This window comes from Haliotis rufescens, unplaced genomic scaffold, assembly GCF_023055435.1.
Source record: "Haliotis rufescens isolate VD_foot unplaced genomic scaffold, xgHalRufe1.0.p SCAF_11, whole genome shotgun sequence".
Taxonomy (NCBI): domain Eukaryota; kingdom Metazoa; phylum Mollusca; class Gastropoda; order Lepetellida; family Haliotidae; genus Haliotis; species Haliotis rufescens.
In genome coordinates, this window is record NW_025963791.1 from 38,888,026 (window position 1) to 38,915,947 (window position 27,922).

A 27,922-nucleotide genomic window follows, 5' to 3' on the forward strand; every position below is an offset into this window, starting at 1 on the left:
GTTGGGGTGAGAGTGGTGTGTATGATAGTGTACGTGTCGGGGTGTGGTTGGGGTTAGAGTGGTGTGTAGGATATTTTTTTTGTCGGGATGGGGTTGGGGTTGAGAGTGGTGTGTAGGATAGTGTACGTGTCGTGGTTGGGGTGAGAGTGGTGTGTAGGATAGTGCACGTGTCGGGATGGAAATGGGGTGAGAGTGGTGTGTAGGATAGGGTATGTGTCGGGATGGGTTGGGGTGAGAGTGGTGTGTAGGATAGTGTACGTGTTGGGATGGGGTTGGGGTGAGAGTGGTGTGTAGGATAGTGTACGTGTCGGGGTGGGGTTGGGGTGAGTGTGGTGTGTATGATAGTGTACGTGTCGGGGTGTGGTTGGGGTTAGAGTGGTGTGTAGGATAGTGTTTGTGTCGGGATGGGGTTGGGGTGAGAGTGGTGTGTAGGATAGTGTACGTGTCGTGGTTGGGGTGAGAGTGGTGTGTAGGATAGTGCACGTGTCGGGATGGAAATGGGGTGAGAGTGGTGTGTAGGATAGGGTATGTGTCGGGATGGGTTGGGGTGAGAGTGGTGTGTAGGATAGTGTACGTGTCGGGATGGCGTTGGGGTGAGAGTGGTGTGTAGGATAGTGTACGTGTCGGGTGGGGTTGGGGTGACAGTGGTGTGTAGGATAGTGTACGTGTCGGGGTGGGGTTGGGGTGAGAGTGGTATGTAGGATAGTGTATGTGTCGGGATGGGGTTGGTGTGAGAGTGGTGTGTAGGATAGTGTACGTGTCGGGGTGGGTTGGGGTGAGAGTGGTGTGTAGGATAGTGTACGTGTCGGGATGGGGTTGGGGTGAGAGTGGTGTGTAGGATAGTGTACGTGTCGGGATGGGGTTGGGGTGAGAGTGGTGTGTAGGATTGTGTATGTGTCGGGATGGGGTTGGGGTGACAGTGGTGTGTAGGATAGTGTACGTGTCGGGATGGGGTTGGGGTGAGAGTGGTGTGTAGGATAGTGTATGTGTCGGGATGGGGTTGGGATGAGAGTGGTGTGTAGGATAGTGTACGTGTCGGGGTGGGGTTGGGGTGAGAGTGGTGTGTAGGATAGTGTACGTGTCGGGATGGGGTTGGGGTGAGAGTGGTGTGTAAGATAGTGTACGTGTCGGGATGGGTTTGGGGTGAGAGTGGTGTGTAGGATAGTGTACGTGTCGGGATGGGGTTGGGGTGAGAGTGGTGTGTAGGATAGTGTACGTGTCGGGTGGGGTTGGGGTGAGAGTGGTGTGTATGATAGTGTATGTGTCGGGGTGGGGTTGGGGTGAGAGTGGTGTGTAGGATAGTGTACGTGTTGGGATGGGGTTGGGGTGAGAGTGGTGTGTAGGATAGTGTACGTGTCGGGGTGGGGTTGGGGTGAGAGTGGTGTGTATGATAGTGTACGTGTCGGGGTGTGGTTGGGGTTAGAGTGGTGTGTAGGATAGTGTTTGTGTCGGGGTGGGGTTGGGGTGAGAGTGGTGTGTAGGATAGTGTACGTGTCGTGGTTGGGGTGAGAGTGGTGTGTAGGATAGTGCACGTGTCGGGATGGAAATGGGGTGAGAGTGGTGTGTAGGATAGGGTATGTGTCGGGATGGGTTGGGGTGAGAGTGGTGTGTAGGATAGTGTACGTGTTGTGGGATGGCGTTAGGGTGAGAGTGGTGTGTAGGATAGTGTACGTGTTGGGATGGGGTTGGGGTGAGAGTGGTGTGTAGGATAGTGTACGTGTCGGGATGGGGTTGGGGTGAGAGTGGTGTGTAGGATTGTGTATGTGTCGGGATGGGGTTGGGGTGAGAGTGGTGTGTAGGATAGTGTACGTGTCGGGGTGAGGTTGGGGTGAGAGTGGTGTGTAGGATAGTGTATGTGTCGGGTGGGGTTGGGGTGAGAGTGGTGTGTAGGATAGTGTACGTGTCGGGGTGGGGTTGGGGTGAGAGTGGTGTGTAGGATAGTGTACGTGTCGGGATGGGGTTGGGGTGAGAGTGGTGTGTAGGATAGTGTACGTGTCGGGATGGGGTTGGGGTGAGAGTGGTGTGTAGGATAGTGTAAGTGTCGTGGTGGGGGTTGGTGTGAGAGTGGTGTGTAGGATAGTGTACGTGTCGTGGTTGGGGTTGGGGTGAGAGTGGTGTGTAGGATAGTGCACGTGTCGGGATGGGTTTGGGTGAGAGTGGTGTGTATGATAGTGTACGTGTCGGGATGGGGTTGGGGTGAGAGTGGTGTGTAGGATAGTGTATGTGTCGAGATGGGGTTGGAATCAGGGTGGTGTCTAGGATAGGCTCGGGGTGGGGTTATATGCAAGTTGTGGGTGTGTCTGTATGGTGATAAGGTAGAGGTTATGAGTGTAATAATAACAAGGGCTTCACAATTTATGCCACAGCGGGATTCGAACAAAGCCACGTGTTCAAGGAGCTACTCCTTAACACTAAGGCTCAATCAAATACAAAGAAACGACTACCGCCAAGTCTCCAGGACTAAGAATTCAGTTGTAGGGATCACATATCGTGTGACTTACACAATATTTATTCACTCCCTGACCTTCACGAGTCACTCCACGGTAAGACGTACATGCCTTATCTCCTTCACACACGCCTGTATTGTGTCCAGTTAGAAAAAAGGGTTTGTGTTTTCAAACACATGAAAACATATTCTTTGACTGACTCACCTGAAATAAAAATAAACTGATGGTTGTAACTGTGACTCCTGGCTTCTTATCGGAAGCGAAAGTTTACTTTGGGCTTTCGTTTTGTGAAGACAATACAGGTAAAGGATTTCCATCTTACTGGAAGCTTCATGATAACCACAGAATAACTGGTTGGTATTAATGACATGGGTATAATTGGAGAGTGTTCTTTATGGACGTTGACGTTGACGTGGACGTAGCCGTGGTTGTAGACGTGGTCGTGGACGTGGTCGTAGACGTGGGCGTGGGCGTGGGCGTGGGTGTGGGTGTGGGCGTGAACATGGGGGTAGACTTGGTCGTGTGGACGTTTTCATGGACGTGGTTGTAAGCGCAGGCGTGGATGTGGTCGTGATCGTGATCGTGTGTACGTAGTATTGCACGTGGACGTGTTCATGTGTACGTGGTCGTGGACGTGATCGAGGTCGTAGTCGTGGTCGTGGTCGTGGTCGTGGTCGTGGACGTGATCGAGGTCGTAGTCGTGGTCGTGGTCGTGGTCGTGGTCGTGGTCGTGGTCGTGGTCGTGTGTACGTAGTATTGCACGTGGACGTGTTCATGTATACGTGGTCGTGGACGTGGTCGTGGTCGTGGTCGTGGTCGTGGTCGTGGTCGTGGTCATTCATACAGTTGCGGCTGCGCCAACGGTTGTAGTTCATGTTGTGGCTACGTTTGTGGTTGCGGGTGTGTATTTAACATATTACCATTTTGCAACCGGTGGTCTACGTGAAAAAAACCAAATTAATTACTGAGTAACTAAAACACACAACCGAGACAATGTTTTTGAAACGGGACAGAAAACTGCACTTCTCATTACACAACGTAATACACTACACGTATGCATGAGTTATGAGTATGAGAGTGACCGAGACGTAAAGATTACAAAAGAAAACCTAGAACGCTCGCTTATCCTTGAGATCACTGGGGGCGCACCCCCGTCCCTCCTCCAACGCCCCTCCCTCTCTCCGTCCTCTTTTTGAATCATACTGAACATTTATAATAAACACATGCGGACATTTCAAAGATGTGTGGGTTTATTAAACGTGCACGCATCACGACGCTGTTAGTGACACATAAAGATCACTTAGCGTGATAATAACCCAGCTCTCAAAATACACCCCTCTTTTTCCAAAATTTCTGTATTACTGGGAAGGGGGAAATTGCAATATCACAAACGGAATAAGATCGTGTCGCGTAGACTAACATATAGTCTCTGAAATGAACATATCATACAGAAAAAACAGTTGTTCAGTTATCTTAATAAAAATCTAATAAAAAGGGAGCCCAGTGATTCTCTTCATTTTCAGATACTGCAGTAATCTAGACTTGCCAAACATTATAGACTTGCATGGGCTGTAGTTGATATAAATGTATCAGGGTCTGTAAGACAGACTACGGGTCGCGCAATGAATGAAGACATGGCTTTGTGAATGAACGTCCCTGGTGCTCTGACTGAGCGGTACTTGAGAGTCGGGGCGGCGGTGCAGCTGTAGTAGTAGGTGTCGATCAGCACGTCGAAGAGGGCAACTTTAACGTGTGCGGTCTTGGCAAGGAATCACAACCTATATGTCTCCAATATGTCCAATAACACGTAGGAGATAGATGGGGTTAGGAAAGATTTCGTTTGGCAGTGTAGTTTTACTATGGACAGCTTACTTAGCTCTCATATGCCCTGATATATCGAACACAACATGCCCTGGCATGATTTGATCAACATGCCCTGATACGACTTTATCAACATGCCCTGATATGACTTACACAGTATGCCCTGATATAACTAACAAAACATGCCCTGATACAACTTACACAGTATGCCCTGATATAACTAACAAAACATGCCCTGATATGACATACACAGTATGCCCTGATATAACTAACAAAACATGCCCTGATATGACTTACACAGTATGCCCTGATATAACTAACAAAACATGCCCTGATATGACTTACACAGTATGCCCTGATATAACTAACAAAACATGCCCTGATATGACTTACACAGTATGCCCTGATATAACTAACAAAACATGCCCTGATATGACTTGATCAACATGCCCTGATATGACTAACACTACATACCCTGATATGACTAACACTACACATCCTGATATGACTAACACTACATACCCTGATATGACTAACACTACCTGCCCTGATATGACTAACACTACACATCCTGATATGACTAACACTACCTGCCCTGATATGATTAACACTACATACCCTGATATGACTAACACAGCATACCCTGATATGACTAACACTACCTGCCCTGATATGACTAACACTACATGCCCTCATATGACTAACACTACATGCCCTGATATGGCTAACACTACATACCCTGATATGACTAACACTACATACCCTGATATGACTAACACTACATACCCTGATATGACTAACACTACATGCCCTGATATGACTAACACTACCTGCCCTGATATGACTAACACTGCCTACCCTGATATGACTAACACTACATACCCTGATATGACTAACACTACCTACCCTGATATGACTAACACTACCTGCCCTGATATGACTAACACTACCTGCCCTGATATGACTAACACTACCTACCCTGATATGACTAACACTACCTGCCCTGATATGACTCACACTGCCTGCCCTGATATGACTGACACTACATGCCCTGATATGACTAACACTACACACCCTGATATGACTAACACTACCTGCCCTGATATGACTAACACTGCCTACCCTGATATGACTGACACTACATACCCTGATATGACTAACACTAAATACCCTGATATGACTAACACTACCTGCCCTGATATGACTAACACTACATGCCCTGATATGACTAACACTACATGCCCTGATATGACTAACACTACATACCCTGATATGACTAACACAGCATACCCTGATATGACTAACACTACCTACCCTGATATGACTGACACTACATACCCTGATATAACTAATATTACATGTCCTGAAATGACTAACATAACATGAAGTTTTTGAAGGTTGAGTTTGAACCGTTTCTTAAAACCATGTACAAACCGTCCAGAGTTATACAGTGGCCGGGGTTGTTCTCATTGTCGTCGCTCACATATAGGTATTGTTATTTCTAGGCATCCATCATTGTGTATGCTTCTCCCAAGAGCCGACTACCAATTCGATTGCTGTTTACAATGTCTGACCAAGTTCATTTCGTGTTATCGCAGGCCTGGGTTGTCAAATCACCATAACAATATTAACACCACGTCGTGAAAGACGTCGTATATAAATAATTGCAATGAACGACGTAAAACAACATTCACTCACTTTGTCAAACCTACGTGCATATAAAAAAGTTATATAAAACCTTCTGCTACCGTAATAGTTTCTCATACTATCAGACCCGTGAAGATTCCGGGGAGGAATAGGTCTTCAGCAACCCATGCTTGCCGTAAAAGGCGACTATGCTTGTCGTAAAAGGCGACTAACGGGATCGGCTGGTCAGGCTCGCTGACTTGGTTGAAGCATGTCATCGATCGCAATTGCGTGGATCGATGCTCATGATATTAATCACTGGATTGTCTGGTCCAGACTCGATTATTTACAGACCGCCGTCATATAGCTGGAATATTGCTGAGTGCAGCGTTAAACATCAAACCAACCAAACAACCAATCTCATACTATCACATGGGTGATAGAGTGGAGGCAGTGGAACTAACCCAGGTACACTACAGCTGCATGCCGACTTTGTGCAAGTGACAGGGGAATTATTCAATGTTATAGGTTACGCGCGAGTAATAAAACCCTAATCCCCTTGTCAATACGATATCTTTATTGAATGAAATGCCACTTTAGATAAAATAAATTCATGTTTGTTATCATAAAGTATGTGCGAGTGTGTCAGTGTGTAAGTCGCGGCGCATTTGCAACACGCTTTGCATTGGCAGACTGTCATCTGAGTATGTCTATTTAATTTATCACTTGCGTCAAAGTGAAATTAACACATGCTCTTACAATTTATCTCGTTTTATGTGACACCTTATAGAAGGAATGTCGGACGCGAGTCTATCTGTCTGTCCGTCCGTCCGTGCGTCTGTCTATTTATTTGTTAATGGGGTAAAATAGGTCTTCAGCAACCCATGCTTGCCGTAAACGGCGAGTATGCTTCTCGTAAGAGGCGACTAACGGGATCAGGTGGTCAGGCTCACTGACTCGGTTGATGCATGTCATCGTGTCCCAATTGCGTGGATCGATGCTCATGATGTCAATCACTGGATTGTCTGGCCAAGACTTGATTATTTACAGATTATTTATGGTCACATAGCTGGAATATTGCTGACAACAACAAACAAACGAACACAATCATTAAAACTGGGCGCCCGGGATCGATACATAACACTGGTAGATTTTAATGGATCAGAAGACAGATGAATTGCAATTGCAATGCACCTTGTGCTAAAGGTCACATTACAGAGAGCGTTGTACTACATAACGTGCTGGGAAGTTCATTGCGACATTGCTGTCAAGGATTATCCTTGTTTAATCCCACATCCTGTTTAGGGGTGACTGTAAGCGCTGATACACCGGTGAGAATTCCAGACAGGCTGTGTAAACTCTGTCCCCAGGTTCTTGGAAAACGAACTTTGGGAAAGATACAAAGTCACAGTTGTTCTCATTGGCCGCTCTATCCAGTACGTGACAGTACACACGTGTATACGGAGTGACTACACAAAGGACAGTTCTACTTCATGGATCAAGGCTATGTTCTGCTTGAGAGTCAAAAGACGACAGAGTGGTTCGGAGAGTACGACAGTTGGCATAGTGTAAAATATGGAATGGAGTTGAGATTGGAATGCTGGAATGGAATTTTTCAATGTGAAAACATGGAATATACTCATCTCGCACTGAAAACAAACCCTGTGTTGTACATACCCTGATACTGCAGTAATCTAGACTTGCCAAACATTATAGACTTGCATGGGCTGTAGTTGATATAAATTATCAGGGTCTGTAAGACAGACTAATACCCTTGATACAACGTATATTGAATTCCCAGTTTGTAAACAGCTTTCTCCATTGCTGTAGAGACTTATGCAAGTCTTGTAACATTTGTGTTAATGATATTAGACATTATAGATATATTTTTGGATAATAATAAACATAATAAATATCAAAATAAACCAGAATATATTTTGTTCTTCACATGGTGTCCTGTTTGTCTCATTCCAATTCCATTCCAGTATTCCAATCCAAACTCCATTCCCAAATTTACACAATGCCGTTGAAGTTGAATGCCTTCTTGTTTGTTATTAATTAGGGATCGATGTAATAGTACGTACACTGTGCAGCTCTCTTATCCTTGTTGATGGGGGGCACGTTCCCCGCCCCTACCCCCCGCAAATAATCTACGTCATTGCTGCACTGCACTGCACGATCTTTAAGCCAGACGTTTCGGTTGTGAGTGCCTGTGGGGCTACACATTTTAAAGTTGCACTATTTTGTACACAGAAATATGCAGGATTTTTTTTAAAGACATAGATTTAATTGAGGCGGAATTAAAACAAATGGCTGGTCTCACAGGTTCTCGTGATTTAATTAGTTACTTGAAATTGACACCAATTTTATAATCTCTGTATTGTTTTTCTTTAGTATCCAATACAATTGATGCATTGTTTCACCTTAGTAGTTCAGTCGATGAAAAATATTTTGCGATTATTTTTCATTATAAAACTGAATTTTACTGACCATAACAGTATCCCTTGAACATATTGATTCATTTTATACCCCAATATTCGATTGTAAAGGTTGAATTATCCATACACCAAGTACTGATATGTACGGACTCAGCAAAGCTTTCAAAAAGATATATGGTAGACATGTAGATGACATTTCCAAAGTTCAGTGACCCAAATGATGTCAGATGAAATTCTGTATTTTGACTTGTATCACTGGTTTCCGTGTTTTGTTTCAGGTGAACAATTGACTTGCCTTTGCATGTGTTTGTATTGGGTGTCACAGGTGGGGCAGGAAACCCTCACCTTTTCGCGAACTGCTTGTATCATTTCTATTTGATACTGATTCATAAACAAATGTTTATCTAATAGTCGGAATCGTACAATGGACTCTGCTTTTAATACAGATTTGTTGGTGATTATGTGAATGTTTTTGTCACTTTTTAGTCACTGTGGGCCTATTTCCCTTTCCAACTCCTCGTTCATTTATTGATTTACCTTTTTTAACTTTCACTCACTCACTCGCGTGAATTTTCTCGCGTTCTTTCATTGACGAGGCATTCGTTTTCTTTCACTTTCTCAATCACGGGGGATTTTCTTCTCACTTACATGGAGCCCTCTTTTACGTGACATCTTTCCATCACACAAACACATTGTATTCTTATACCAGCAGGAACAACATATTCTTTCATTCACTACTCCAACCTTCCTTTTTACTTTACTCACTCAAGGGGATTTTTCCTGCTTTTCTCCCCCTTTCATCTCTCGCTAACTGTTGTCATCACCGACTCGATCTTGTCATATCTTTCACTCACTATCTGAAACTTCTCACCCGAAACGTATCTTGTTCACTCAGTCTGTTGAACTTTTCTTGTTCTCACATTCTAAGCTCTCTGTACTTTTATCCCATATGCTTTCATTTATAGCCTTGTGGTTAAAGCGCTCTCTTTTCGCACCGAAAGCTCGGATTCGATTCCACACATGATGAAACGCGGTGCTCCCCGCCCCGCCGTGTTATTGATGACATTGTGCTAAAAGTGGCATACAACCCAACTCACTCACTCACTAGCTTCAGATGAGTCTGTGAGTGCCTTACTACACTGTACACTCGCTGATCCAGACAACCCTATCACTGATGTGTCATTGCGCACTCGTTAATCCAGACAATCCCTCTCCTGACACTAAGATCAGTTAAACCTGCGACTGTCGTCCCACACTGTACACTGGTTAACAGACAAACCCAGCACTGAGGTGACGCTGTACACTCGTTGAACCAGACAAACCCAGCACTGACGTGACACTGTACACTGGTTAAACCAGACAAACCCAGCACTGACGTGACACTGTACACTGGTTAACAGACAAACCCAGCACTGAGGTGACGCTGTACACTCGTTGAACCAGACAAACCCAGCACTGCCGTGACACTGTACACTGGTTAAACCAGACAAACCCAGCACTGCCGTGACACTGTACACTCGTTAAACCAGACATACCAAGCACTGACGTGACACTGTACACTGGTTAAACCAGACAAACCCAGCACTGACGTGACACTGTACACTGGTTAAACCAGACAAACCAAGCACTGACGTGACACTGTACACTGGTTAAACCAGACAAACCCAGCACTGCCGTGACACTGTACACTCGTTGAAACTGACATACCCAGCACTGACGTGACACTGTACACTGGTTAAACCAGACAAACCCAGCACTGACGTGACACTGTACACTGGTTAAACCAGACAAACCCAGCACTGACGTGACACTGTACACTTGTTGAACCAGACATACCCAGCACTGACGTGACATTGTACACTGGTTAAACCAGACAAACCCAGCACTGCCGTGACACTGTACACTGGTTAAACCAGACATACCCAGCACTGACGTGACACTGTACTCCCGTTTAACCAGACAAACCCAGCACTGCCGTGACGCTGTACACTCGTAAATCCAGACAAACCCAGCACTGACGTGACACTGTTCACTCGTAAATCCAGACAAACCAAGCACTTTTTATTCTTATACCAACAGGAACAACATATTCTTTCATTCTCTACTCCAACCTTCCTTTTTATTTTACTCACTCAAGGGGATTTTTCCTGCTTTTCTCCCCCTTTCATCTCTCACTAACTGTTCACCGACTCGATCTTGTCATATCTTTCACTCACTATCTGAAACTTCTCACCCGAAACGTATCTTGTTCACTCAGTCTGTTGAACTTTTCTTGTTCTCACATTCTAAGCTCTCTGTACTTTTATCCCATATGCTTTCATTTATAGCCTAGTGGTTAAAGCGTTCTCTCATCGCACCGAAAGCTCGGATTCGATTCCACACATGATGAAACGCGGTGCTCCCCGCCCCGCCGTGTTATTGATGACATTGTGCTAAAAGTGGCATACAACCCAACTCACTCACTCACTAGCTTCAGATGAGTCTGTGAGTGCCTTACTACACTGTACACTCGCTGATCCAGACAACCCTATCACTGATGTGTCATTGCGCACTCGTTAATCCAGACAATCCCTCTCCTGACACTAAGGTCAGTTAAACCTGCGACTGTCGTCCTACACTGTACACTGGTTAACAGACAAACCCAGCACTGAGGTGACGCTGTACACTCGTTGAACCAGACAAACCCAGCACTGCCGTGACACTGTACACTGGTTAAACCAGACAAACCCAGCACTGAGGTGACACTGCACTCCCGTTGAACCAGACATACCCAGCACTGACGTGACACTGTACACCCGTTGAACCAGACAAACCCAGCACTGCCGTGACACTGTACACTGGTTAAACCAGACATACCCAGCACTGACGTGACACTATACTCCCGTTGAACCAGACATACCCAGCACTGACGTGACACTGTTCTTCCGTTGAACCAGAGAAACCCAGCACTGCCGTGACACTGTACACTCGTTTAACCAAACATACCCAGCACTGACGTGACACTGTACTCCCGTTTAACCCAACATACCCAGCACTGACGTGACACTGTACTCCCGTTTAACCAGACATACCCAACACTGACGTGACACTGTACTCCCGTTTACCCAAACATACCCAGCACTGACGTGACACTGTACACTCGTTAATCCAGACAAACCCAGCACTGAGGTGACACTGTACACTCGTTAAACCAGACATACCCAGCACTGAGGTCACACTGTTCTCCCGTAGAACCAGACATACCCAGCACTGATGTGACACTGTACTCCCGTTTACCCAAACATACCCAGCACTGAGGTGACACTGTACTCCCGTTTACCCAAACATACCCAGCACTGAGGTGGCACTGTACTCCCGTTGAACTAGACATACCCAGCACTGAGGTGACACTGTACTCCCGTTGAAGCAGACAAACCCAGCACTGACGTGACCTTGTACACTCTTTGAACCAGACAGATCTAGCACTGACGTCACACTGTACACTCGTTCATCCAGCCAACCCCTCCCTAACTTGCGAAAAAAATGAATCTGTGTCAATCACCCTACATTGTACACTCAACGAACAGTAGGTTTGAAACAATCCCAACATCACTCGCCTTGCCAACATTCGGACCAATTTTCATTATTTTGTCGGTGCTGCCAAACTCAATGCGAAGTCTTACACATAAAACTTGCCTTTCCTCTTCAATCAGGCGTTAAATCTGCTTGATCTGACACAGCTTACTCCGGGGGTTTGGTGTGTCTAACACGCTTAAAATCAAAGTACATAGGAACCTCCCCAAGCCTCTCCACCGCTATCCTGAATTCCCCTCAAAAACAATATGCATAGCGGCATTTTTGAAAAGAAATTATTCCATTTTCCCACCAGCCGCATGAATGCCCATGTGTGTCTGCTGTCTGGTATCCATTGACCCTATCATCCCATATTTGGGCAATTTAGTCTTAATATGATTAATATAGCAGTTAGTGACATACACGTAGTTTATTATCATTCATTATTTTCTGCCTATCTCACACCACCCAAACACCACCTTCCCATCCCCATCCTTCACACCCCACAGACTTCACCAGGTTTCCCCACCCTATTCCCCATCCCAAACCCCACCCCACCTGTCCAAACCCCGAGTGTATCCACACACAGCCCTAATCTGCGTCATGTAAAAAACACCCCCCCCCCCCCCCCCCCCCAACACACACACACACACACACACACACACACACACACACACACACACACACACACACACACACACACACACACACACACACACACACACACACCCTGCTTCTGATTCAACGTTGATCTTCCCCACAATGTCGAAATATCCTACATGTACATACGAAAACAAAACATGAACCCACAATATTTCCGGTGAACGATAAACGGCTTTTGGTGCAGTTTTTGTCAACTAAAACGAAACGAATAAACATTAGTATCGATCAAGGCACCGACTCAAAGGAAACAAAAAAGATCTCCCACATTTCAAACTCAGACAATCTTGATATACAAAAACAGCGATATGTCTTTCATAACGTACTCGGTGACATTGACATGCAATAGACATGGAATCACTGACATGCCTATCCTACAAGGGAGCGCAATGAAACACAATATGTGTTAACGTTGAAGCAATGTGCACGTGTAAATGTCACCCACAACGGCTAAGCGTGTACGTGCGTTTCCTCAGCACAAATTTCAGATTGCTTGTTTAACAAATGACTCTAACTTCATACGTCCCATTCTCACAGCCGCCACTCCTTTCATCAGTTCTCATCATCGAGGTTTTAACTGACACTTCTATTTATCAATTTACTTGTCGTGTCAACCACAACGTCGATCCTTTGATATACACACGTATAGACGGATATACGAAACGCTGTGAATATGGTATATTAGACACTGGTTTTCCCTGGCGTTGACGTTTCTTGTTATATCTACTTAAAGGGAAACGGGTACCCGGGTGATCCAGGCGCCGAAAGAGTCTGCGCAGAGTTGTGTCCCTTTGCTGTGTCATAATATGCTTGGCCGCTTCGACAATGACCCGCTCATTTATAGAACTTTGTTCGTGATCGTGGATTTCACCAAAGTAGTAAACCTGCGCACGGACTTGTAAAACTTGGTTATATCGGTCCGTGACATGCGTCACTCTAGTTTTTCCTCTTTTAAGGGCAAAACATTTAATATTCTTCTCTCGATAAAGATAAACTGTCCCTGAAAGTTCTTGTAAAAAATTGTTATGCTTCAAACTGTTGAAAGAAAAGCGAAATTGTCTGCCACTATATATACAACCATTGCAAGGCGTTTTTTTAATTATTTTATTAGGCTAAAAGTGTGAACACTATCTGTTTTAAAAAAAATTCTAGTCAACATACAAATGCCTCCCACTAAATGCACTTTCACTTGTTGCTGAGTTTTTCATTGTAGTTAATATACGGCAGAAATATTATCACACACTACGTCGCTAACACTTCTTAACTTACTTAATCAAATTGGTTATTATCGACATTTGGTAAACAATATTTGATACTTCAAAATAATGTGTTATCTTAATGAGCTTATTCAAAATCTGACCAGGCCTAAAAGACCTAATCTCCTACCGCGTCGGAATTCGCTGTGCAGAGTTTGGTCCCTTTGTTGTGTCTGGATCCGATGATCTATGGACGAATCCCCGATTTCCCCCTGGATTATGATTTTTGGTTTGTGAGCATGATAACCTTGAAGGCGGGTATCATCACGTATGTGGCTTCCATATTAAACTGAAACGCCGTGATGTCAGTGAAATATGTACATCTAACTGGTCAAAGTGGCGTAAAACCAAACTCACTCACTCACTTGTGATCATATGGAACACTCTAAGGGGTATTGCCTTCACAATTTATGTATACTCAGGAAAGACTGGTATGTTATGATTCACACTTTCTGCACTAAGATTTTCAAAAGCGAAGAAAACAATGTATAACTTGCACCTTAAGGAAGCGATGCGTCCGCCGGCGGGTATTCATAAAACAGTTAGGTTAACTGACGTAAAATAATTTTAAATAATTTAACTCCAAATGTTCAATAACCCACAAGCGTTAAACGTTCACTGTAACCTAGACATAAATTATTTGCATACTAATATGCAACTGTGATGCCTCCGTGCATACTGAACTGCATGTGTGATGAATCTAAGTGAAATCACCATGCATTAATGGTTGAACTGAGATGCACCTGAATGTAGGTCATATGTTGAGAAAGGCCTATAAAACACACGTGTGGCTAACACTTCAAAATCAGACATCCAGCTGGAAAAAGCAGGTTGGAATTAAAAACAAATCAAAACCATCTGGGCCCTACATAATCGGACTGAACCGAGGAACAACATGTAGTGTTAAGACGTGTACGTTGATATAAGAATGCAAAAAACCTTAAAAAGTAAGGAGAGAAAGGATATCCTTGTTGTACACCTGCTGTTGATAGTGCGGTAATATACTCACACGGGCCCTACATACAGTGCAGAGACGGATCAAATTGAAATTTCAGTGGTTTGTGACATTAAAAACCGTTGCTAGAACACAAAAAACATTCCTGGAAAGGTACTAGCACACTGCAGGTGTTTTTAAAAAAATTTGGCATTGCTTTCTTTCTTTCTGAAGTGTTCCACATTCATGTGTAAAACATATGGCTTAAAAAACGAAAATATTTATCTATTTATTTATAAAACTACCACCATGTGATAATGCTATTCTTTTAGCTCGTTTTGTTTTCATAATACTTGAAATAACTCTGAGTTTTGCCTTTGGTGTCTTCTGACCAATCATGATACAGATGTTCATTTCTAATTGAGAAGTTATGGTGATTAACAAATAATGAACCTGTAAAAGGTTATTTGATTCATGTTTATGAGAGACGTTTTTCAACTACCGTTAGAAACCGTGATAAGTTAATGCGGATATAATGCCTTAAAAGATCCTTAGATTCCAAGATTACACAAAGTCAAAAGTAAATATTCCCTTGAGTTATTTCCATTATCTATAAATATTGTCTTTAGAATGAAAGTGTAAGCTGTATGTGTACATACTAGTGTTATCCGAGACAGACAGTGAGTCACGCTTCCTTGACAAATCATCATTGTATTCCCAATATACAAATACACATAACTTTATATCACTCATACATAACTCCCAAAGTATCACCTTTTAACCTTGTGTCATCTGGATGTCAAAGGGGAGATACAAATTGCTTTCAAACTCTTCTTCTTAATGCAGCTAATGCACGAACCTCGTGTCCAGTGAAATATGTGTTGGACCTCAACACTCCAAGAGATACTATGCCTAGCTGCATAAATACGCGGGGGACATCCAAACCCTTAACGTGAATGAGACCAGGTGTATTTCCCATTAATATTCGCCATGTCCGTGTCTATTAATCTCAAACCCAAAGAGCGGAAGCAGATAGTTATAAATTAATTGTTTACACGAGTATTAAGAAAAGTGAGGGAAAAGGAATATAGTCCATATTATTAGGTACCTTAAATTTAAGTTTTTATCCGAAAAGAGGGGACATGTTGCGTCACTGTAACTTTTTGTCGTTAACTCGAAGTATTTGGGAATATCGCATACACTGAGGGTATAAGGGCCTGATCGTGATATTACCACGACCATAGTGTGGCATCGTCTTCTTGAGTGAATCGATACATTGAGAGTTGGAAACAACCAGGTAATATATTAATTACTACATATAGTAACTACGTTTGTAACGAACACGCTTATAACGAACAGACGGATATAACGAACTGTTTTTTTTAGTCCCGGCCATTTGCTGTATATATGCTTATAACGATCTACGGTTATAACGAACTAATATCAGTATTCCCTTGGAGTTCGTTATAACCGTAGTTTACTGTATATGTGAACGCAGTGGTTCCGTAATACAGTGTGATGGTAGTGAACACGATGACAAACAATAGTATCTTCACCACAACACACATTCTACAATAGATTAAAAAAGGACTTCTGAAACACCGAAAATTTGAATAGACAGGGACAATGTGAAAACAGCTGTGAGTATTTCAGTGCAGACCGCCTGGTCTATAGGAGTATGTTGTTTATAATAGCCCCTAGCTAGAATATAAATAATTCGACGCATGATTGCGTGCATGCCACAATGTGTAACGCTGAAGTATATTCTCAAATGATAAACCTTTAATTCTCAGTAAACTTAAGACAATCGTAACCAGATCTTTGCCAGTATTAATTATCAGCCTTATAACATTTTCCAGTACTGTACCAATCCTATGTCACAGATACAAACAAACACACACACCTCACACTGTGACCTTGGCCGAGAAATAGTAGCCTCGCTGAGAGGAGTTGCCGATGTCGATTCATCATTCTCTGAATCATAAAAAGATTCGGAAAGGAGACTTCCTTATAAAACTTTTCTTTTCGCCGACCAATCACATTGAGTTTAAGATGACTCAATACAGCCTCATCCTGGACTTTGTGTACGGGTTCACCATTGCCACCTGATACTGTTGGTCGTGGATAGGAAATGAACATCCTTTCAGGATACTGACAAGGTTTAGCTGTTCACAGGGCCAGGACATATACACACGTGAATGTACATGTGACACTGCTGGAAGGGATTGAGTGTTTGCGTAGCACAAACTTGGGTGCAGGTTTCATTGATGTGTAGATATCGTGTAGGTCGCTACACAATCCGATCCTTTTATCCTGAACCCACTTTTTCATTTCTATGAAAAATTAATTTCCATCTCTCAACAAGGATGTCTTGTTCAAAGGAGGATGACATTAACTAGATGACATTCTGAAAGTAAACATCGAACGGATTCTGTTCCTCTTTAAAGTCTATCATTTCCCGTCATGCGTTTGAAGACATCGGCGATTTCAAAAGAGAATATTCTTTGGATGACCACTTTTCTTTTGGCCTCCCGTTTTTCGGAAAATTCATATAAAATTAAAACTGGTGTTTAGGACTGGATGATAAAAGACTGAAGTCATGTCGATGTCTACAGCGTCAGACTCTTGGTGCCAAAACATCAGTCATCTGTCCACAGGGGTATACATTACGTTGTTCTGCATACTGATCTTTAAACAGAAAAAATCCAAATCCCCAAAGCAAGTCTATAATACTGTGGCAAATCTAAACTTCTGGGAAGGACGATATTCTCCAGGCTCCTTTCTGTTATTTATACTGTGGCAAGTCTAGATTTCTCCTGAGAAGGAAGCAATTCTCCAGGCTCCTTTTCTATTATTTATACTGTGGCAAGTCTAGATTTCTCCTGAGAATGAAGCTATTCTCCAGGCTCCTTTCTATTATGTATACTGTGGCAAGTCTAGATTTCTCCTGAGAAGAAAGCTATTCTCCAGGCTCCTTTCTATTATTTATACTGTGGCAAGTCTAGATTACTCCTGAGAAGGAAGCTATTATCCAGGCTCCTTTCTATTATTTATGTAAAATAAACTATTTAACCAAAACCAATTTCACAATATTTTATTTTCAGAGACAAAGTGTTAGTCTGGAGTACTTGATTCGAATGCATTTGATCGACGTGTTGTATTTGTTTTTAATACGTAAGTTTCAACATATTCAATACTCGCAGACATTGAGTATTGAAAAAAAGAGAGAAATGTGTCAAATTTAATACCCAACTGTTGTATATGATTTAAGTAGATTTAATGGGCGTGGAGGTAGTGGGGGGGGGGGGGGAGGGGGTGCTCTTTTGAAAAAGGTGCCGAGCACACATTGAAGAGATGTTAAGCTATCCTTGGAACGTTGGCGTCTTGTAAATAGCCTAGTCCCCTTGTATAGCCGGGATAATCCAACTAAATCCCCGACTCAAATGTCTATTTCAAGCATGTCAATTGAACTTAACACCAGGTGATTCATTGCACCTGAACGATGACACAACAATGACCCGTATAGTCAATGGCTGTCAATTTGTTAGTTACAGAAAAAAGAATCTTAAGAACTTTGAAATTTATCAATTTAACATGGGAGATGGAAAGCGCGACGTTGTTAAGAGGAAGGTGTTGGTACGGGTATTTCGTAGGTGGGATTTGTGTATACGTGCGTGTGTGCGTGTGTGCGTGTTTGCGTGTCTGCGTGTGTGCGTGTCCGCGCGCGGTCGCAGTTACGTGGAAGGGGAAGGGTTTCGAGTGAACTTTCGGGTCTGCTGGGATTGTTTAATTAGCTTTGAGCCATTTGACATGAATTGGTGAAATTGCAATTATTTGTATTGGTTTATTGTTGCATGGAACTAAATTTTGAATTGTTTAAATTAACAAAATGATTCACCCACAAACAATGTTTCCAATAAACATTTAAGACATATTCACTCGTCTCTCCACTTGTGAAGATCCGGGGTAGAATTGGTCTCCAACAACCCATGTTTTCGTAAGAGGCGACTAAGGGGATCAGGTGGTCAGGCTCGCTGACTTGGTTGATGCATGTAATCTTTTCCCAATTACGAGGGTCGATGCTCATGATGTCAATCACTGGATTGTCTGGTTCAGACTCGATTATTTACAGACCGCCGTCATATAGCTGGAATATTGCTGAGTGCGGCGTTAAACAACAAACAAACAAACAAACAAAAACACATCATCCATGTGGGCAATCCGGCCCAGTAAAGGGCATCAACGCTAAAAATGCAATTTGTAAGTGGGGGACGCCGGAAATTCAAAAGAAGCTAAGGAACACCCGATTTTTTTCACCCGCAGTCATGTCTGTATAACTTCTTTCACCTCCTCGACTGCCTCCGTGGTCTAGTTGTTGAGTGGTAGACACTCTTTGGAGTAGAATATACATCTTTCGGCACATCCCTTCAAAGAGAACATACTGAATGTTTTGAAGTAGTGACACGATATAACTTTCGCTGCTCGTATTAAGCCGACATACATATAACATACAATATCGTACTGAATTGTTATTTTATTTAACATCACACCTCAGAGTTTATTTACCTTTTATACATCTTGAATTCCGCCATAGAACAGAAAGTTGCTGGTAAAAATACAAATTTGAAATTTAAGTAACTATTACTAAGATAAAATCTTTATAAAACCTACACTAAGACGGGCCTCATTCGGAAACCGAAGATACCAACACTAAGGCGTTCAGAGCGGCTGTATCTCCGAGTCACGTGAATAACGGATGCAACTGGCATATATCTCAAGTCTTTGAAAGGCATTTAGAAGTGATATACATAAGGAAGAGAATATATGTTAAGTTTCCACCGTTGTTATGTGATTACTGTGGTTGTTCTTACAGGTACATATATATGTGTTCTATCTAGTAGCATTTATTCACCTGATGAAGGAGAACGCTGTGCTCCTCATAATAGAAAAGTTAACATCCACCAATTCTCTTCCTCGGGCATATATCTGTTAGAAACGTAACCCCTTCCGGCATACAGACAACAGGCTTCAGAACATGTCAGTCTCCTAAACAGCATAAAACAGTTTCAATACTTTAGTTTAAAAAACCAACAAAGCCATGCATTCTCTAAAAATTACACCATCTTCGTTAAGCGAAATGTAGCACTTCCCTGTGCGTACATGCGTTTATGGGACAAGCTATTCTTCAGTGTTTAAAACATAATTGGTTTTAAAGTCTATTGCCATACCTAGGTGAATTCCGCCACCAAATGACATCACCAGTCATAAACCTGCGCACAATTCCTCTTCTTTTGTACTTGTTTCTCAAGTCGATATGCATGGGTTTTATATATAGAACTGGCATACCGCGGCTGTTGATGTCAGATATACACAAGGAAACAAGGAAACACAAGGAAACACGTACACGATATCAGCATGTAGAAAGTGTTAAATAACAGGGTAGATTCCTATGCTGTCGACAAGACCAGCTCATACTTCAAACAAACATGTTGTGATCGTATCTCGGATCAGTTTTCCGAACTTTCCTTGAAATACCATTGTCCTTGTTTTGAATGACCTTCACGTTAAAGGTTTATGGAGCACACGGGTCGTTAAAATAAAACGAACAAAGGAATCATTCTCTTTTATATACCACACATTGCAAGTGAAGTTTATCCAAGACTTTGTTCCAGTGCTGTGTGAGATAGCAGGCGAATAAAACATTAACTGCGAACAAAGATATCATTAGAAAAGATTATGGATGTCAACTTCTGGAACACGACATGTTGGAGTATATACCTACTCCTTCATCTGGTGAATAAATGCTACGAAGCAAAGAACACACACACACACACACACACACACACACACACACACACACACACACACACACACACACACACACACACACACACACACACACACACACACACACACACACACACACACACACACACACACACAGATATATATATATATATATATTATGCATTCTCTCCTCTGGTAATGCATCACATCTTATTGCAATGTATCCTGTCTTAATACGTCGAGTCTCCTGGTAATGCGTTATGTCTCCAGTTTATGCATCATCTCTTCTTGTAATACCTTATATATCCAGGTAATGCATCCTGTATCCTGGCAATGCATCCCATCTTCTGATAATGCACCGGTAATGCATCGTGTCTTCTGGAAATTTACCATGCAATTGGTAATGCATTTTTCTTCTGTCAATGCATACTATCTTTTGCTACTGTATTCTATCACCCAGTAATGTATTCTGTCTTCTTGTAATGCATTATATTCTTACTAGTATCATGCTAATGCATCCTGTCTTCTTGTAATTTATACTGACGATGTGTTCTATCTCTTGGTAACGCATTTATATATATATATATATTACTTGCTTGATAACGGTGTTATAACCTACACCGAAACGTCGCTCTTAATTGTAATAAAGAAGTTGTTTATCCATAAATTCTTATCCTTACTTAGTACTCCAACTCCTAAATGCCTATCAAAGAGGAAACAATAAGAACAACAAAAGTAATAAGATAAGAAAGTGGAAACTTAAGAAGGGTATATACTCCGAAACGTTGTGGTCCTCATTATAAGACGGTGACATCCATAAATTCTCCACCGTATCTTTATCACTTCTAAATGCTTTTCAAAGACTTAGAGATACCATTCTATAAAACATCTAGTAAGGCATTAATCTTCTCGTTTTGCATTTGCTATTATGGAAATGTGTCTCGTCTCATGACGATGCATTACTTCTCTGGTAATGTGCCGTTCCTTCTGGTAATGCATCACGTAATATCTCCTGTTAATGCACCCTGTCATAAATTAGATGCATATATATTCTGGCAATGCATCATGTCTTCTTGAAATGTGTTTCCTCTGTTCAGGTCGGTTCGGAGTCAGTGTACTGTGTCTGAGTGGTGTATTCATGTTAAACGCTATTATGGAATCTGAGTGGGTTAGCACTACAAATCGGCATCAGTCCGGATTAGTACCAGCAGCCACAGACCCGTGAAGATCCGGGGTAGAATAGATCTTTGGCAACCCATGCTTGCCGTAAGAGGCGACTAACGGGATCGGGTGGTCAGGCTCGCTGACTTGGTTGATACATGTCATCGTGTACCAAATGCGTGGATCGATGCTCATGGTGTCAATCACTGGATTGTCTGGTTCAACCATCAAGCTGCCGAACACACACACACACACGCACGCACGCACGCACGCACGCACGCACACGCACACGCACACGCGCACGCGCACGCACACACACACACACGTGCATGCACGTCGCTATATAACTGCAATAATCTTGGACGCGACGTTGAACCCCATTTCACCTCACCTCACCTCACCTCTGCTGGTTATGCATTATCTCCTCTTGTAATGCATCACATCTTATTGCAATGTATCCTGTCTTAATACGTCGAGTCTCCTGGTAATGCGTTATGTCTCCAGTTTATGCATCATCTCTTCTTGTAATACCTTATATATCCAGGTAATGCATCCTGTATCCTGGCAATGCATCCCATCTTCTGACAATGCACCGGTAATGCATCGTGTCTTCTGGAAATTTACCATGCAATTGGTAATGCATTTTTCTTCTGTCAATGCATACTATCTTTTGCTACTGTATTCTATCACCCAGTAATGTATTCTGTCTTCTTGTAATGCATTATATTCTTACTAGTATCATGCTAATGCATCCTGTCTTCTTGTAATTTATACTGACGATGTGTTCTATCTCTTGGTAACGCATCCTGCTTCCTGGCGATTAATCCTATCTTGCTAATGCATTCTATCTCTGGTTTCCGATATATCCTGTTTGTCTACATTTCTGTCTTTGGTGTACCACATTGTTTACTCTAAGTATGAAACTCGTTATTGGGACATGCGTTCTTTCATTTCATTCGATCAGTACATGGTTTCACCTTAAACGGAGCTATAAACAACGCGCTGTAAACACACTTTAAAAGACACGTTCAGTATGGCTAGCTAATCCTCTCCGGTAGCTTTTGAAATGATTTTAACGTTCAGGCTCACGCAAGGAAGTAATAGATTAAGGAACGTCAAGTTTTCTCCATTCTGCCATGGCAAAATACACAGAGATGATGAATGTCACGGAGCTATTTACCAATGATCAGATGTGTCATTAAACAAGAATAACGTAGTACTGTTAACGTGGTGACAGGTTCACAAGTGTATTAATAACAGCTAATTGTATCAATAGATGACAATAAAAGGATCAGATAAACCCAAACTTTGATGACAAAACTCACTGATTAATTTATTAAGAGCAAATACACAGCGGCTTAGCTAACCAACTGTAATAACAGGAGACTAGAAAAAATAACACTTTGACAATATACCGACCAGATGCGTAGACAGCCAATTAAGTCGGCTGCGACGATTTAATACCCGAGTCAATTAACTCAACACGCTAATGAGTGAATAACCTAGGATGGGTTAAATAACGGGAAATAAACACAGAGGGTCTATCCCTAATATAAGTCACTTGGACTATAAAATAGACGAGAACGTCTGCATATCAAATTAGTCTAAAAGACTTTGTCTGAACAAGGAAATACTGAAATTCCAAAATAGCTAGACAATCACGGGAAGGTTGGTTATCCACGGATTACTAGCAAAAACCGAGTATCGGAGACCCTTGTAACGAGGTTTAGCTCAATACAACCAGGAGTTCGAATGTGTCCGGAAACCACACACTAGCCAAAATTGAGTTTCGAACGTCACCACCCCGTAGCACACCGACCTATACAAACGGCCTAACGAATCCTGGGGGTGATGATGATGATGATGATGTTGTTGATTTAACGAGCGCTTCCGGTGTTGACGTTTTCGCACTCGGGGCATACCTAGAAACATATAAAGGAATGATTAAAAAAAGTTAATTTGCAAATTTTAAAAATGCACACACAAAATTCCTTGGCAGGAATCAAGGTTTAGAAAGGGATATAAGCGATTACTCAATAATAATGGGATTATTTTGGAATAGGGGCCTTAAAAGTAGCTGGTTGGATTGATGTTAAGTGTACTTTTCTATTTACATTTGCTTGTTTGTTTTTATGAGTAGGACATTAGATCCTGCCGTTTAATTTGGTTTTGATTAGATAATTGCCTAGGTGGTAATAGTTGTAGGAATTAGTGAGGAGTTGTTGGATTGTGGTGATGTGTGTGCCTATTTCACTAAAGAGTTTATTGCATTGTATGTTGTATTGTTTACATTGGAAAATTACATGGTTAATGTCATCCACTGTGGGACATTGAGGGCAGTGGCCTGTACGATGCTTTTTAATTTTGAGTTTATGGCTGTTTAGGTTTGTGTGACCAGTGTGGAGTCTAGTTATAGCCATGTCCGTAAGTTTGTTTTGGTGGTACGTTGAGACTTTGTGTTGAGGCTTTTTCACTATTTGTTTAAGGTGTTTTGCTATCGTTGAGTTTTGGAATTTAGATGCACATTTAGCCCTGAGTTTGCTTAGAATAATTGATTTGACTTCGGCCTTGCTGTGGCCGAAGTGTGATTTCACTGTGTCCTGGGGGGTAAATACATACGATCTGACAGAAGAACATATATACTGCGCGCGGACCTCAGAGACGACAGCCGGGGAAAACAATAGTCTGAGGCGCTTAGCGAAACTGTGTTTCTAAACATGTGGAAAACACGAATAGCAAATTAACTGCTATACCCATACTGAAGGTGTAAGTGTCACAAGAAAGCACTGAACATTAGCTAACCAACGATATCATTAAAGATTTACAACAAACTATGTACAATTAGGCAAACATAAGTACATGAGTCTACATATAAATAACCTTACGTTTGAAAATCATAATTACAAAAACATGTTCGACACATAAATAAGGTAGCGAACAAGTAGGAGATAACAAACATCAAGACAATACATGAAAAGAGGGTGCCATCAAATCACAAGAGAATGAAATAATCGGGCCACTAAATCTCAAACACAGAATGGTATGACACTGTACAACGACGATCACCGGACTTTACCGAGCGGTGTCGGACAAATCCGGGGAGCGGTCAGAAGACCGTGACAAGAGTAGCTTCGAAATACGGTGTTTTTTACATCAATATACTTCATACTTGTATATATGAAAGGCATTTAAAGTTGTAGCAAACATGAAGGTGTCACCCATGAAGAAAATGGAGCAAGCCTGGCAGTGTTTTGATCTAAACCGCACATAATATTGAGCTAGTATTACGTCATACGTACATTGTGACGCAACGTATATGACTGCACAGTCGGAGTTAGAGATGGGTCAAACTTCAAGCTTGCTATAAAATTCCAAAAATTTGGAGAACACTCTCTTCGGCAATTTCTATGTTATTTTCTGCCAAAAATGCATGACCAAAAGATATTTAACCTGCAAATCACAATTTCCAAATCTCTACCGAAAATGAACAGTCCAGTATTCCAGTCGATACAGTGTGTCAGCTTGTTAGAAGGGAAACCTGAAGAGATGCAGAACGAGTATCACTTTGGTGGGTTTCACCAAAGTGATACTCGTTCTGCATCTCTTCACCAGTCGTGCTGAAATTATTATAATCAATATCTACTGTGTATTAAGTTGTGTTATATGGAAATGTAATTTATTGTTAAACAATTATTGCAACTGAATTACGTTGTTTTTGTTGAGATTCAGTAGAAGTTCACTGCATTGGATTTGGACAATGATTTGTTGTCAGGAATGTAGTACTAAATAAGCAGTTGATACTATATTTAGAAGCTCGAATTATCTGTAAATTTCCGGAATAGCATGGGTGGATTTCAAGCGTCATTGAAACGTGTTATATGCTGTGATGTTCTAGTGTCACTGGACTGGTCCAGCACTTTGTGGAAAGTGCTGGAAGCTGGTTTGAGTATATAAGTGCAGCGAGCGCGCGCCTGTCTCATCTCACATTACATCAAGATCAACTTTCGTGTGAAGATCACTTTTCACCCTGATGTTCAGCCTAGGACTAGAATAAATATTTACTTCGTCCGAAAATGTTTTAAATTAAACAATTTAAATGGAATTGTTCCACATTTTTATAGGTTTTTAAGGGCAACATGACCAGGGCAGTAATTAGTGTCACATGCTTGAAACATATCCGTGTTACCCACCTTCCACAAGTATTTAACCCCACAAATGGCAACTTAAATAACTATATTGAGCTTGTATATATTTTGAATGATTATAATATTATTTCAACACTAGGTAGTATGTGCTACAAAATGGCTGTCCGAAGAAAATCTCACTACCAATAACACCATATATATTTATATTGCTTTTCATATGTTTTTACTCAATTTGTTTTACTATGTATTATGTATGGTCTCTAAAACCCACATCGTGGGTGGCAGAGATACTTTATAGTGTACCTTTATAATAATGTATGTGCCTATAACCTGTATCTCCGATGAGACAAAAATAAACAATTTGTCATTGTCATTTGTCATTGTCATGGAAGCTTGACCACTGTTGCGGCGATTATTCTTGTCATTGTCATTTCCACTGCTCTAACGTTGTATACAGCCATCGTGTATTGTACTATCACTCTATTGTGTACTGTCATTGTAATTGCTGTGCAGTAATTTGCATTTATTTGTAAACCTAGTTAATTTTGTAACACAATTGTCGAATGTATACCATTTGTTGGTTTTTTGTTGGTTTCACACTAAATCGTTTTACGTAAAGATTTCTGGGTTAACATATTGTTTCAATTTGGGAATCGTCACGTAACAGTTGCAATGGTACAAAACCAGGTTATGGCCAAATGAGCTTAAATTACTTCCGTAATTTTACAGCAACATATCAACGTAGTTACAAGAACACATGGCAGCAACGTGCACGCTATTCTGAACATGTTGTTGCCATACATCACACTCCGTAACCCAACTTTCCCCTCAAGCTCAAAAGGTTATACTGTATCTAATTATTATCTCTGTACAAACGCTTTCTCATTACGCAAAACGGTATGCTGGACGTTATCAAAGACTTTGTTGAATTAATCAGGGTCATGTGTTGTTGATTAAATGGTTTGTATAAGATACTTCAATCTAAGATTGATGATATATATGAGATATACCAGACTTATGCGATTCCCAGGTGTGATGCAATTGATATGACCCGGGATGATATATACATTGAACTTTGACTTTGCAAATCAAAGTCGTCGAATCTATTGGAATCAGCTGTTAATAACAAACAGATGAAACATGTTGGTGCCTATGTCACGAAAGGACATGTGTTTGTACTGAAATTAACACCTTCTATTACTACCTTACGTTTTTATGAGTTCGTACATCTTTCCTTTGAACCTAGTTAGTCTGATCAGACTAAGACTGAACCTTGGTATTCAGAAACTTGCAATGTCAAAATCTTCGTTAGCTCAGTTAAGACTTATAGAAACCTCGAACCATTAGTCAAAACATTCTTATCCCCAACTGTCTGTGTCAGAACCTGGCTTATAAGAACATCTTTAGTCTGAACCTCATCAATCTGAACCTCGTTAGATCTAACCGCCTAGATCTGAGCCTCATCAATATGAACCTCATTAGCTCTAACAACCTTTATCTGAACCTCATCAATCTGAACCTCGTTAGCTCCAACCACTTTTATCTGAACCTCATCAATCTGAACCTCGTTAGCTCCAACTACCTTTATCTGAACCTCATCAATCTGAACCTCGTTAGCTCTAACCACCTTTATCTGAACCTCATCAATCCGAACCTCGTGAGCTCCAACCACCGTTATCTAAGCCTAATTACTCTGAACCTCATTAGCTCGAACCACCTTTATCTGAACCTCATCAATCTGAACCTCGTTAGCTCCAACCACCTTTATCTGAACCTCATCAATCTGAACCTCCTTAGCGCCAACCACCTTTATCTGAACCTCATCAATCCGAGCCTCGTTAGCTCAAACCACCTGTATCTGAACCTCATCAATCTGAACCTCGTTAGCTTCAACCATCTGTATCTGAACCTCATCAATCTGAACCTCGTTAGCTCCAACTACCTTTATCTGAACCTCATCAATCTGAACCTCGTGATCTCCAACCCTCTTTATCTGAACCTCATCAATCTGAACCTCGTTAGCTCTAACCACCTTTACCTGAACCTCATCAATCTGAACCTCGTAAGGCCCTGCGTCCTCAGCCTTACAATCTGA

General features: G+C 41.9%; 1 protein-coding gene across 1 annotated transcript; it reads left to right on the forward strand.

The window, feature by feature from the left end:
• The first annotated feature begins 2,841 nt into the window (after positions 1–2,841).
• LOC124149359 (protein PF3D7_1417600-like) lies at positions 2,842–27,922 on the forward strand. The gene is made up of 2 exons (XM_046520896.2): positions 2,842–2,955; positions 27,209–27,922. Exons 1-2 carry the CDS (start codon positions 2,842–2,844, stop codon positions 27,920–27,922), a joined length of 828 nt encoding a protein of 275 aa, XP_046376852.2.

Bases quoted from the DNA above. Each gene is read 5' to 3' on its own strand.
- LOC124149359 (XM_046520896.2), top strand. From the start codon at position 2,842: ATGGACGTTGACGTTGACGTGGACGTAGCCGTGGTTGTAGACGTGGTC. The intron at 2,956-27,208 runs GTAGACTTGGTC...TGTCTGTGTCAG, and splicing joins GTGTGGGCGTGAACATGGGG to AACCTGGCTTATAAGAACAT.